This window comes from Barbatula barbatula (assembly GCF_947034865.1).
Source record: "Barbatula barbatula genome assembly, chromosome: 1".
NCBI lineage: Eukaryota > Metazoa > Chordata > Actinopteri > Cypriniformes > Nemacheilidae > Barbatula > Barbatula barbatula.
In genome coordinates this window covers 32,015,484-32,029,500 of record NC_136766.1, presented here as the reverse complement: position 1 = coordinate 32,029,500, position 14,017 = coordinate 32,015,484, and the positions used below count along the sequence as shown (strand labels likewise).

Here is a 14,017-nt window from a genome sequence, read left to right as displayed (position 1 = left end):
TGAACAATATGCACAGATCATAATAAGTTAAATATTTAGACCCATTACGGTCATAAAAATGAAAGCTGCGGGAATGGGTGAGTTATTGTCAGTAAAATAATGCTAAAATGACAAAATTGTAATCTTTGTAATTTTCTGGATGAAATGTAATGAAGACACGAGATTCACCAATTCTTCACATACAATATTTTGTAATCCGTACAAAGCACAAAAACATGCCTCCAGTTTTACTGGTGATGGTTTAGCTTGTTTTGTGTCCATCTTTCTTTCCCTGACACATACAAAACCAATAAATGCATGTATCGATCATTCAGGCTCTCAGACTTTGGATCAGCACCACATCTAAAGTAAATGAAAGATCCACTGAAAGCCATCAGGCTCGTTTTTCAAGCACACTGCAAGAAAACACAAACCCGCCGCCCCACGACACTGCATAATTTCAACTCAAAACAAATGGAGTGCAACAAATAAGCTCCAATATTTGGACTTATTGAAACAATATCTGGTTGTTTTCTTTGAAAACAAATATATGACACAAGACATCGTAATGTCTTACAGATTGTTGGTGTGGTGCTTTTGAGAATTACTGTCATTTGATGGGAAATGCTCTCGTAATTTGTTTTCATTTTATGTAACACTTTGTGTCTGTCTGTTTGTGCGTGGTTGGGTGGGTGGTTTTGTGTATGTTTTTATGAAACCGGCTTGCTTTATCATTTTGGAGCACAGCAGGAGCCTATTCTCGCGGGACAAAGATCTATTTCACGCTAACACACACATGTATGCATATGCAGACACCGCCGACGCTCGTATTTACACAGGGGTTAACTAGTGTGTGTGTGTGTGTGTGTGTGTGAGTGTGTGCACATCTTTGGCTGAGGTCTGGAGATGTTTGCCAGGCAGACGGTTGGAAGGCCAGAGACAATCAGTCACTCAACAGGGAAATTTAATGAATGAAGGCAGAGAAAGGCAAGGCACATGCTTTTATGTTGAATTGGTGAATTGTGTCGGTGTGATAAATACTTTTTTGTGGGTATTTTTGCGATTTATTTGGGCAAATATTAAGCAGGAATTTTATCATTAATTAAAACAAATTATGAATGTGAGTCTGTAAAAGATTGATATATGTGACCCTGGACCACAAATCCGGCCACATTTTCTGAAATGGAGATTTGTACATCATCTAAAATGTGCATGTGGTGATATGTTTTGTTAGTATAGAAAAATATTTGTCCTTCAAAGGTGCTGTAGAAGGCCGTTGCTAAGAAGAAACTGCTTTGTTTTAACGCTTTCTTTTGGCTAACCGCTGTAATGACGTTGTGGAGAGTAGATGAACCCGAAAGTGGAAATTCTAAGCTATGCATTGATACCAGACTCCAGTGGGGAAGTGCAGTTTGTAGACGTTTTTATGATAATTTTTTTTTTTCGTGAATTTGCTGGATCCATACACCACAAATACAGTTTTTATATATTTATGTTAGAAAATTTACAAAATATCATTTTGACCCATACAATGTATTACTGGCTATTGCTACAAATGTTCACGTGCTAGTTTTTGTGGTCCACGGTGACATATAATAATTAATTCATGGTTTTACTTTAAAAGCAATTGTGATTTTTTTGTGCACCTTTAGTGTTTTTTTGGGCTCAGGTGGGTCTCTTCTTTGTGAAAAATGTGTTCACAGCCCTCACAACGTCAGTATCTGCACTTTTTCCTTTAGCGTTCAATCCGTAAATAGCTGAAATCGAAAATGATAGTAGTTTTGTGCAATACATCTTCAGGAACCCACATACAGTAAAGCACGTTTGTATATTTATCCTGTGTCAGTACTCTGTTCAATCAACAATCTAGGCTGCTGACATTTGACAAAGGCGGACATTTTTATATCAACATCATATTTTCTTGTAACATTATCAAGCGTTGTGTTAAGGGACAGATGGAAACGCTAAATAGCCTTTATTTAAATGTCAGCCTGCTGAAAGACAACAGAAGAGGAAATTATTAATGCCCAATGCGATGATATTTTACCAATCAGCTATTTGACATGACTGTTGACTGTTTGTAGGTTGATATTTGAGCTGGTTTGTTTGTGCATTTGTGTACGGAGAAGAACAACGCATAAGGAAATTATTGCCAAACGCAATGGCTGAAAAGACACAGGACTGAAAAAAGCGCCACAGGAAGTAAAAGCCACGAAAAGAAGCTTGAAGGGGGAGGACATTCAACAAGTTGGTATGATTTAGCAAAATTATACTTCTTGAACTCCTCTGCGGTTAGTTTTGTTTTAAACGTCTCAAATAATTCGTCAGGAGACCAAAACATTTGTCACACCAAACAGCGCATCCTAATGCGCCCATGTTGTGTGTGCATGCTTGCCTAAATGCGCACCTGCGATCTCAGCAGAATTACGTGGATTTTAGCGCTTTGACAAGTTATAACGTTACACAGATTTTTCAGCCTAAGGACGAATGATTTGAGACGTTTAAAACGAAACGAACCGCAATGTTCACCCTGTTCATTAGCAAAACATACAGTTTACCGCAAACAATCAGGTTTTTACTTATGGTTTCTTATGGATTTCCACTAACGATGATATAAATCCACTCCTGTCTCTTCCCAGGTTGGGACTCTGTGCAGCGACAACATTGCATGTTGCATGTTGTCCACGAACTTTAGCCATGGCCTCAAGCGCAGCGCTGTCGCTTGTGAAAATAATAATGGCGGCAGCGCGGTGGGCGGAGTTGTGTTGAGGGGGAGTGACATTATAATAAGATCCTGTTTCTACATCACAACAGGAGTGAAATCCGAATGCCCCTGCAGGGAAAGGCACACAAAGACAAACGTACTTGTTTTTCACGTTTTCTCGGTTGCTAGATGCACCGGGGTCCCGATTATAGCGATTATATATTTTTTTCATCCGATAAATTGTGACGGATTTCTTGAGACTTCATTTAAGATAACCAAACAATTTACCTCAGCAAAGCCAGCTGTGTCCTGATGTTCCGCAAAGGTAAACATTGACTATATTTCCTCATAGTGATCCAGTCAACAAAACAAGCAGAAAAATACAGTTCAACAAAATAATCGATTGATTTCCAATAAGAAATGATTAGTGGACTGTGTATTTAGGAGTACAAAAGCGATTTGTTTGAGGTAAAGAGTAGATGCTGGTTTAATCATTAGGATGCTCGCCGACACGAGACCAAATGTAAGAACGTTTGGGGCTTGAATCGATACCATGCTGCTGTGGCATCGATTCATGTCATTCTCATTTGACCAGCTGGCCTCACCGTACACGTCTTTTGTCCTGGACAGAATTACGTTATGGAGAGTCTCACATGACTGCACGTTCCCCTTAGGAAAATCTCCTGTAAAGAGCAGGGAAATGTAAAAATCCCTGGTCTTGGATTTAAAACGTAATCCTCATTGTGTACACGAATCCTCTTTCAGTGCCGTACTGAAACCGGATTCAGTTCTCCACCTCACCTGGCCCGTCCCAAGCATGTAAACAGGTATTGTTTATTTTACACAACCAGACGCATGCATTTTCCCAACGAGGATGAATTTCAAGCCAGTCTGGCCATGCGCAACAGATTTCTCCAATCCTCTTAAACTGAGGAATAATGTTCGACTTTAAAATGGCAGTCTGGCTGATGAGATTAACGGGCGAGTTCATGTATTATTTTATCACACGATTCTTTCTTGTTGCTTGATGTTATTGAACTCCAGCTGGCGGCAGGCAGTCATAACTCACTTTATCTCGACCTTGGGGGCAGGGTTTTTATTATGGGATGAAGTGGGAAGCTTTTCGGTCCCGTTTAATCCAAGATGGGACATAAGACATCGGGGGTATGAGGTGTCTGGTTCAGGCCAAATGTGTCCCAGTGTTTCCAAAAGCATTTAGGTTTTTGTGCTTATTTTGAGTTGTACAATATACGTTATAACCTGTTTCATTTTTTTCAGTATTTGAACCGATAGTTCACCCAAAAATTAAAATTCCTTGTCATTTCAAACCTGTATGACTTTCTGAAGAGCACATCTTGAAGAATGTTGGTAACTGAACAGCAACGGTACCCATTCACGGCCGTTCACATTAACGCATTGCTTTTGTGTCCATGCAATTGAAGTGAATGGGTACTGCTGTTGTTTGGTTACCAGAGTTCTTCAAAACATCATCTTTTGTGTTCTGCAGAAGAACGAACTGTCCTTGAACTGTATGGCCCCCCAAAAAATTGTGAAATTGAAAAATAAAAACATTTAGAAAGTCCAAGAATAAAGGCGTTTTTTAGTTTGTGTATATATATATATTTATAAAGTATATGCCTATACTGGCTGTTAGACAGATTTACACTGCCAGTGGTCCAAGATATTGACATCATACGTGGGTGTGGCCTGGGGCTACTTAAGAACATGCCCTACATTTTTAGGTTAAATCAAATAGGCTTTACAAGGCACTTACATTCAAAGTTTCTTAAACCAACTTTAATATAATGGGGATTTCTTACAAAAAAAAACATTATTTAAGTTTCTCTGCTTTTTCTGGTTATTTTCTTCATTTTGTCTGTCGCATAAAAACATGTATATTACAAACAATAAGATGCATTTGTGAAACTCCAGGAAAATACTGCCTAAAATGTAATATATTGGGTTAAACACAATCTCAACATAGATTACCAACCATCATTTTTCATAGTTCACGCATCCTTTATTTAAAGATAAAGCATTGCATTAGGAGATAAGATCTTTTTCACTCCTAGGTGGATTAAAAGAAAGATGCAAAAATTATTTACAGCAGCAGCATCTCTATTTCATCATGTACTTTTGTGTGCTATTCCCATGACATCATCAAAAGCTCGGCGATGGAGATTAAAGCTTTTTAATAAATGCGTTTGAGCCTTCTCTTATCTAAAACATTCTTATCATCATCCCTAGGCCTTTGATACTCGAGGCAAGTTATTGCACAGAGTGCTCTTGCATCACACTATGAGTTTCCCGAAGCAACATTACAGAAGGTCAGCCAGACTTAAAGGGGCAGCTCACCCAACAGTGGGCATTCTTGTATTCTTTTATTCATCCCCGCGTCAATGCAAATCTGCATGACTGTCTTTCTTCTGCAGAACATAAATGACGATATTTTGAAGAACGTTGGCGCTCAAACAACATCGGCTCCCATCGACTTCCATTGTATAGACACACGGAGACATTTCTCAAAGTATCTGTAATGTTTTACAGAAGAATGAGTCAGAGGCAGGTTTCGAGTAAATGAAGATAGAATCGTCCCCTTACGCTGTCATATATCCTAAATATCCTTCGTATTTTTGTATATTCTTTGTAGCTTTTTATGTCACGTCATTGGGAACGCTGCTGTAATACTATGTTCGTACACCGTCTCTTGTGTGTGTGTGACTGTCATTTGCTAATTTCCTGTGATTGGCAGACAGGTCATGACCTCATAATACAGAGACGGGCGAGAACACCTGTCTCACATCTCATCAAAGTGTGTAACGTCCGATGAGACCACACACACACACACACAAACACTGCGGTGTAACAGCTCTCCGATCGATCTTAATGAAGGTTCCGTAAAAACCTTTTAATTATACGGTATAAATCACAGTCTGACCCCTGACCCCTGAGGCGGGCAAACGGGCCGCGCAACAGACGATCACGATGATGTGTAGGAAAGTTTTTATGAGAAACTTTAGCGTCCTGTCAGCGTCTGTTTAGTGCTCGATCGATAGGCGACTCTGTGATGGACAGACCGGGAGTGATGAATAAATCTTTTGGTCATATTCACTCGAGGGATTTCCGAGTGTGTACTTCACTACAGTATAAAGCTACGAGTTTAGAGATTTTTCGGGCTAACTATATTTGACTTTCATTTTGTTTTTGTGAAGGTTAGTTGGGGCATTGAAAACATAGCATGCAAACAATGGATGATTTTGAGTTAAGCTGACTGTAGATAGAACAAACCTCTTTGGGTGTTTGTGTGATGAATGAAATGAGTTTGATTTTGAACATTAGACACAGTTTTCACATACACACATTTCCCTAGACACAAACTCAAGGTCCTGTCAACACACACACACACACACACACACATTTGTTCCCCCTCATTAAACAGACACTGTATGTTCAATCAGCGCGAGCGTCTCTGGTGGTCGACCTTCATCATTCCGATCCACTGACATTATTCTTACATTGAACCTCATGGAAGGTTTCATTCATAAATGACGACATCACTCTTGAATATTCAGTGGGAAATAATGTAGAACGAAGAGTTTTGGTTTATTTCGCGATAACAGCCGGCTGCTTGTACATTATCCTGCATATTACAAGAGAAAAAAACGGACATGAAATGTGAATTTGAAATATTTTTTGAGCTCATTTTCACCGAATGACGACCTTCTGCGAGGAAAAGGCGTTTATTTTTAGTTTTCATTTTTTCAATATACATGTTCAATTACATAAACGGACAATATTATATTATTTAAAATAAATAATATCAATAATAGTAAACTAAAAGTATGAGGTTCACTTGAAGAGAAACCAAAAGTATACTTGAAATAATTATTCGTAAGTATTATTCACTACATGCATGGATGAAACAGTGTTTGAAGGTCGTTTAATGGATCAAATCCTCTCCGATTAGAGGTGAAACTATGCCGACAAAACCACCCCAAACCCGACCCCCCCGAAAATGCCCTCCCTGGATTCCATCCCCTCACGTTCCCCCATTTCCAGCCTCGAGTATAGCATATAACAAGTATACTACTTGATATTAGAATACCTACTAAATGAAGTATGCTTCTTAAGTATATTTCACGGGATAAACTTGGAGTTCCCTGTAGGTTAAAGTGTGCCGAAGAAGCTTCACCTGTATATACGGAGCTCAGGTTCCTCATTTAATTGTAACTTTATTGGTCTGTTATTCAGATGTCTGGTTCTAAGAGTAGTAATAATGTTTTCTTGCCTCAGCAGACAGCACTAATGATCTCCGTTTGTGTTTGCAGGTGTAATAACCGAACACAATGCGCTGTAGTGGCCGGACCAGATGCTTTTCCTGATCCCTGTCCAGGAACCTACAAATATCTTGAAGTTCAGTACGAGTGTGTCCCATACAGTAAGTGTCCCTCTGCTTACTCAAATGATGCGTGCATGCCGTGTAGACACTTCTTTCTTTTTCTGTCGTCATTGAAACACAATAAAAGGTTTTCTTTTGCAGCTTTGTGGAAATGCCTACCGTGTCTAACTTTTTACTTCACAGTTAAAACTCTGAACCTACAGGATCCGTTCCTATCTACTGTTCATATGTGTGTGTGTGTGTGTGAGAGAGAGAGAAAGTTTGTGTGATGACTTTGGTTTCTCCGAACATGGCTCGGTGATAAAACATCTAAGCGGTGCACTTTGTCAAAATGAGTAAATTGCCAGATAGCTAATGATAGCGCGAGGCCGTGATAGATTTGCTGTTCGGTATCAGTTGCGCGACTGCAGCGATGCATTCATCTGCCTGTAGGAATACCTGGACAGTATTCTGTGTGTTAGCTTTTGTTTTTACAGTAGCTCGCTCACAGTCAAGGGCAGATCTAAGGGGTTGAAACTAAAATAAAAGCCTGTTTCACATACCAAACATGTCCAGAGATGATGTCCGGAAGTCATGTTTGTGATATATCATTCTGTTATCAAAGAAATGTGAAATTCGTTTTTTTCACAAAACAAAAGCACGACCCAACAACCTTAGTACTTTCAAGATATGTTTTCTATTAGCCAATGTAGGGGTTGCACTTTTCTTTTCTCTTTTCAATTTTTTATTAGGGTTACACAGTTCACAAGTAAGGAAATACAACATTACCAACAACAACAAAACAACATTTTTGGCTTATACTCAACACGGAAGCACACGGTGCATTTCGAAAACTACTTTAGACACAGGTTTGCTATTTGAACTAATATTTGGGAAAAGAGAGAGCGCATACAGTGCCTTCCAGATATTTATCAATATGCTATTAGAGGAAATGACATCACACTATGCAAATTACATGAGGTCGGAACAAACCATTCTTTTCGAGATTACATTTTTGTAGTTACTTAGTTGTAAAAACGAATTAAGATCATTTTAAAACAAGCAAAAGAAAATTAAACTAGTTACATAAGAAAAAGGTAAAACTAAATTCCAAGGAGTTTTTTACCCCGTTGGCATTTTATATGTTTGTTGTAAAATAAACGTAATTAATTCTTATGTTTTCTCTCGTGAATCAAGACTACATTTCTTTTATCGAATTTGTAGATATTTTTACTAGACATCGACACCAGTTCGAATTTATTTTGCAGTGTTTTTCAGACACTCAAAATAAGGCAAAGAACAATAAACGCAGAAGTTTCTTAACCATTTCATCTAGTTGAAGGCAAAACTATTAGATTCATTTATCATCTGAAGTTTTTTCATCCGTTCATACATATACTTTAAAAAAATGTTTTTGAATGAAAAGGAAATATGTCAATTTTACAAAGTTCGAAATCATTTTTAGCTGCCGCTGTTTCTAAAGCTCGATCTGTCTGCACGGACTGACATTACACGAGATGTTCTTGCTACAAAAAGTATCTATGATTTTATTAAAAAAGTAAAGTAGTAGGATAAGTCAATTGTAGGACGTGTATAGTAGAGTTAATTCAATTCAATTCAATGAGAGATCTCAGATCTCATGTTACCATGCTTTAGATGTAGATGTGCAGACGACTGATGCCAGGATATAGTGACTCGTTGTTTTTTTGCACATTTAGACTGGTATTCCCGTGCATGAAACAAAATCCCCCAGTTATTTTTACGAATAATAAGTGTCTATTAAAACAACGCAAACCGAATAATGCGTGCGACGGTTTGAACTCCCACAGTCCCGCATGTGTAATTTCCTGGAAATGATCCAGAGGACATTTGAGTTTATTTGTCACTGTCACAGCGTACACAGTACAGGTGTGTTTCCTGAGAGACGCATCTCCTGTGTATAATAAAGTTTTAAGTGACAAACGCACCTCGGCGCATGATGCAGTCATGTTGAAAGAACAGAAGAGTCGAAAGAGTGAACGTCGGAAGTGGAAGGAAGTCAGGTATCCTGTGCAATGGTACGTGTGTAGTTGGTGCACACTTTAGATGGCAGATGACCTCAAATCCATCATTTCAAAAAACAACGAAAATACTCGTAATATTTTTTGATAATTCTGCGTGAAGCAGTTTGTGATAGGATATAAATGAAGTTTGACCGGGAGAAGTGCCGTGGCTGTGTTTTCACACTATATCTAACCTGACCGCTCGTGATAGTGTCCTTCAAAGCATCTTCATTCCAGGTGAAACGGCCTGGCTGACTTCTCTACTTGAAGTAACAAACACAGGGACAGTGAAGGAGATTGTGTGTGTCGAATCTGAGCGATGGCTTCTGTTGTTTATAGCAACTCGGTGGTGACGTCACCGTGGATTTCATTTTTGACCTTCAGTCCCTCAGCAGTGTTATTGAAGCACACAAGCATGATGCTTTCACTATATTAGTATAGACATTTCCTATGCCCCTGCCTCTCAACCTAATATAAAAAACAGATAATGATATATTGTATTGATGCTGGCGGGTGGATACCTTGCATGTCTAAAACCAGTACTACTAAAGCTGATATTGTTTGGATGTATGGTCAGACACGTGCGTCATCGTATTCTAAACATTTCAGCTCAAATGGAGGACGTATGTCATCTGAACGTCTTTATTTTGTATCAGTTTAAAGGTTAAAGACTATTATAATTGTAATTCATTTAATAAAAAAATATTTTACTAAAGTTTATTATAGCTGACTTAACCTTAAACTATGAAAAATGTATGTTAATCGAAATTAAATTAAATATTATCAATAATTAGAAATGTTGCCAGAACAATTAACTAAACTAAAATAATAAAAATGACATCATTCTTTTTTAAAAGAAAAGAATTGGAACATTGCGTTTAGGCGTTGTTTCAAAAACTAATACTAAAGCAGAAATAAAAATAAATTAAACATCTATAGTAACGTTGTAATAAATAAAAAATGACATAATCACGTAACAAAATTGTTTAAAGTTAAACTAGAATGCGCCTTACAATTAAAATATGAAAATAATAGTGTATTTAAAATATTAAGAAAAGAAACGTAAAACTGAAGACAAAACTATCATGAATCTGATGGAAAATTTCATGTGATAAAAGATGACATATAGATGGTTTCAAAGCAACAACATAAACACACATTACTGTGCAGACGTGTTGTTGTGGCCCAAACGTAACTTCTGGTTCACATCCGCAAATTATTTCTGATAACAAACTAAATAAATATTAAGTAATTTACATATGCTAACATATTCAAAATATATCTAGCCACTATTAAAAAAAACGAACCCTCTCTCTTCTCTCAACAGGTAGTGGTCTAGCTTTTGTTGAAACTAGTAACTTTGTATTAGCACCTATCGTGCTTATTGCTCCCTGAACTCTTTGTAGGTCGCTTTGGATAAAAGCGTCTGCTAAATGACTAAATGTAAATGTTTTATTTTGAAGAACCGTTACTTAGCTACTGAAACTTAAAAGCGACAAAGTTACACAACCCAATCAACAAATTGTGTATTGAATAACATTAATATACAATCAAATGAATCAAATAGATTTCATACAATTATTATACACTGAAAAACAAAACTTGTAGGATTTACAAACATTTTTGGATGATGGATGTAGAATTCACTGCATGTTGCTTGCTTCGTTTGCTCAGAGACGTGATGCATGTACATGTCATAATAAAAAGGATGTGTGCTTCTAACCACAGCTCTAAACGCTAGTTACGACCAACTTTGCAATTGATCGTAGGAACAATCGTTTCGGGAAACACTTCAATTGTTGAACTAAGCTGGAACGTCGGAACTTGCGACTGTAGTTGCTTTTGGGAAACTCACAACAGACCAACTAACAAACACAGATCAGAAGTTAGCAACTGGCCATGCGCATGCGTCCGATACAACCATTTATATAACGAAAAAATGTAAAAGTATTCGACCCAAAAGCGACAATATACAGTATATTTACTTAAGGGAAGCATAATTTGTATTCTTCATGTCATGACCCATCTAACAGCCAAGAAACTCAATATCCTTTAATGAACACAGAAATGCATCCGTTCGAGTTTCTTACGTCTTATTTGTCAATTCAAAGCTGTTTGACAGACAGAGGGAGATTTTGCTTGCACGGTATCACTGACTCCAGATATCGAGCCATGGGTTCGCTTAGATACCTCACCAGCTGTACCACCAACATTTAATTACTCTTTAATTACATTTGCCTTAAATCCACCTCCCAATAATGCTGTTTCAGCGTGAGGAGAATGGCTGTCCCAGCATGCTTTGTGCTAGCGCGGGTTCATATGTAGCCTTTTGTCCGGCGTCCATGTGCAATGAGAGAATTGCTTTATGGATTTCCGAGGTTTATGAGGGCAATAGAAAGAGAGCTGATTGTTTTGGCAGGTTTTTTTGCACCTGGGTCTCTCTCCTGGCGTAATTGATCTCTCTGTGCTGTTTGTATGTCCTTCCTGCTAATTCATCGTCGTGGGTTCGTTAACAAACAACACCTGTGTTCAATCTTGGAGCGCTCATTTACCTGTCGCAGTGTTACCAGGGCGATCTGACGTTTTCACAGCACCGTCGCGTTGTCACGGGACGTTATTTACATCCAATCGGAAGGCGCAACCGGGTACGGGAACGAATGGGTTGGTCATCGACATCAGTGTCCCACGACCCCCTGCTCGCATGCAGCTGCGTGGGCCGCTGCCAATTAGAGATTGTTAATTACCCTGATGCCGACCGGCCAACAAATTGGCCTTGGCAGTATCCGGATACCATCAGGTGTTTGTTATAAGCAGGTGATTTCATGGATCCGTTTGGAGTCTGAGCCAAGCCATTGCCGTGTTTCTGGACGCGTTCTCCTGCCCCCCGTGACCCAGCGAGCTGTGCCGGGAGGTTCGGTGTGGATTCGGAGAGATCATGGCTTCCAAGTTAGAGTCCGCCGGGCCTTTGCCCCAGAATCACAGAATATAATCAATCTGGACAGCGCTGAAGACCATCGCTGCTGTGGAAAACAGATTGCGCCCCAAAGCAGATTATGGAAATAATCTAAACCTCCATTCCGAACAGCTTGGCTCATCTAGAAGCTTTTGATGCGTCGTCCACGAAGGACGCAGAAAAGATTATGGAAATACAAAGGCAAAAACAATAGCAGTGAATGCATTTGGACAGTTTTTCGGTCAGTGAGTGAATCAATCAAAAGTCCCATGTTTCGTCTGATCTTGAGGATGGAACGTAAAGTCAAGTGAGCATTTTGACTTGAAAGTAGAACTTCAGTTCTCTCTGTCGTGTGTTGTTAGTGTTTTGAACATTGTTAGTTTAGTTTGCTGTAATTATTAACAAGCCATTTGAGCACGTTCAAGAGAGACTATATATTGTGGCTATCGGACTGAAACCTTGTATGTCCAAAACTATCACTTTACAGGAAATGTCAGTTTCAGAAATGGAATTTTTCAATAATGAAACACCTTGTTGTCCAACATGAAGGTTACCAATAGAAAATTTGAATAAAACAACTAAAAATGGAGATACATGGTTTCAGTCCAACAGTGACATGCAGCTCTACCTCACACCTGCAGTTTAACATGTTCTGCCAGCAACTCTCTGTGTATGAGGAGATTTCATACACCTGACCAGTCCTTCTGTGTGTTTCCGATAAAGCGCGATACGTGAGATTATCCGGCCTACGATTTTTCTATGACTGGAAACAGAGCATCCAGTTTTCTCACAATTGATGTTATATTTAAATCAACGTAATGTGTAACATATGTGACTTGTGACACGTGAACTCGTGAGCTCATGAATTATACAGTCAAGAGATTCTTTTAGAAGATATATTCAATGCCGCCGTGTCTCCATGTGACCAAAAGTGGTCTAAAGATTCAGGTGAGCTGGGAAACAGGCCCATCAGGATGTTTAGAATGTGCAAGCGTGTTTGTACAAACGCCGGAGTGCTGCAGTTATTCTCTGCAGTCTGTTGTGTGTTTGTGTATGTTTGACTTTGTAAAGCTCTCGTGTCAAACGGTAATTGTTGATCCTGCAGTTCTGTGGATATCACAGTCCCCGAGCACTTAATTTACACACACGCACACATGCACTCGCGCACAAACCCTTCTGCAACACTATAGCAATGAACCACAATTAACGCCTTCACATCATCGCCTGGTTCTGTTTATTTACTATTCATTATTTGTACATTTTTCAAATGCTGCAAGATTTTCTTGTGCGAGAGGCATTTTTTTTAATTGTTAAAGATAATGAGACTTATTTTTCACACCGCAATAGCAAATTGGTGAAACACATCACTGAAAGATGTTTTTTATATTATTATTTATTTGCAGATTTGCAGTGGTGGTTCCCGAAACAATATTACGATTTGTATTTCTTTATATCACTAAATGATTCAAAGTTGCATTTTTCCATACATATTTTTCAAATAATTCTATTTTTCTAATGTTTTAGATTCATTTAATAATGTCATAGTCATAAAAATATGTATTGAAATATCCTAAGTAGTATGACAAATTCTTCTTTTGTTATCTATTTGCGCTGCTAGCGAAAATGATAAACCGTAACCATGGCAACACCAGCACAACTGGACTTTACAAGTCGTTTTATACTTTAACCATCAAAGTGACTGAAGACACATAGTGTGACTTTCATTTATGTGTATGATTGTGACAATTGATTTGGACATTGGTGCTATGCTGAAATATCATGAAAATGGTGCCACAATGCAAACAAATGTAATTTTATGAATCGTTTATTTGCATAATAAGAGATTTTTATTGTTTATACTTATTTTATAATTAGGATAAGGCTGATTTAGACCAACTGCCGAGTTAAAAAGCACACACGATTTTACGAATGTTTTTATCTAAGCGGTTGTGTTTCTTGTT

The 14,017-nt window shown here is 38.3% G+C and overlaps 1 protein-coding gene across 8 annotated transcripts in view; it reads left to right on the top strand.

The window, feature by feature from the left end:
• The window catches only part of LOC306894502 (adhesion G protein-coupled receptor L3), a 189,593-nt gene that overhangs the window by 99,354 nt on the left and 76,222 nt on the right, over window positions 1-14,017 (top strand). For all 8 annotated transcript variants that reach the window (XM_079457124.1, XM_079457123.1, XM_079457122.1 and 5 more), the window contains exon 4: window positions 7,012-7,121. In XM_079457124.1, coding sequence (XP_079313250.1) covers window positions 7,012-7,121 — 110 coding nt within the window. The remainder of the gene's footprint in view (window positions 1-7,011; window positions 7,122-14,017) is intronic.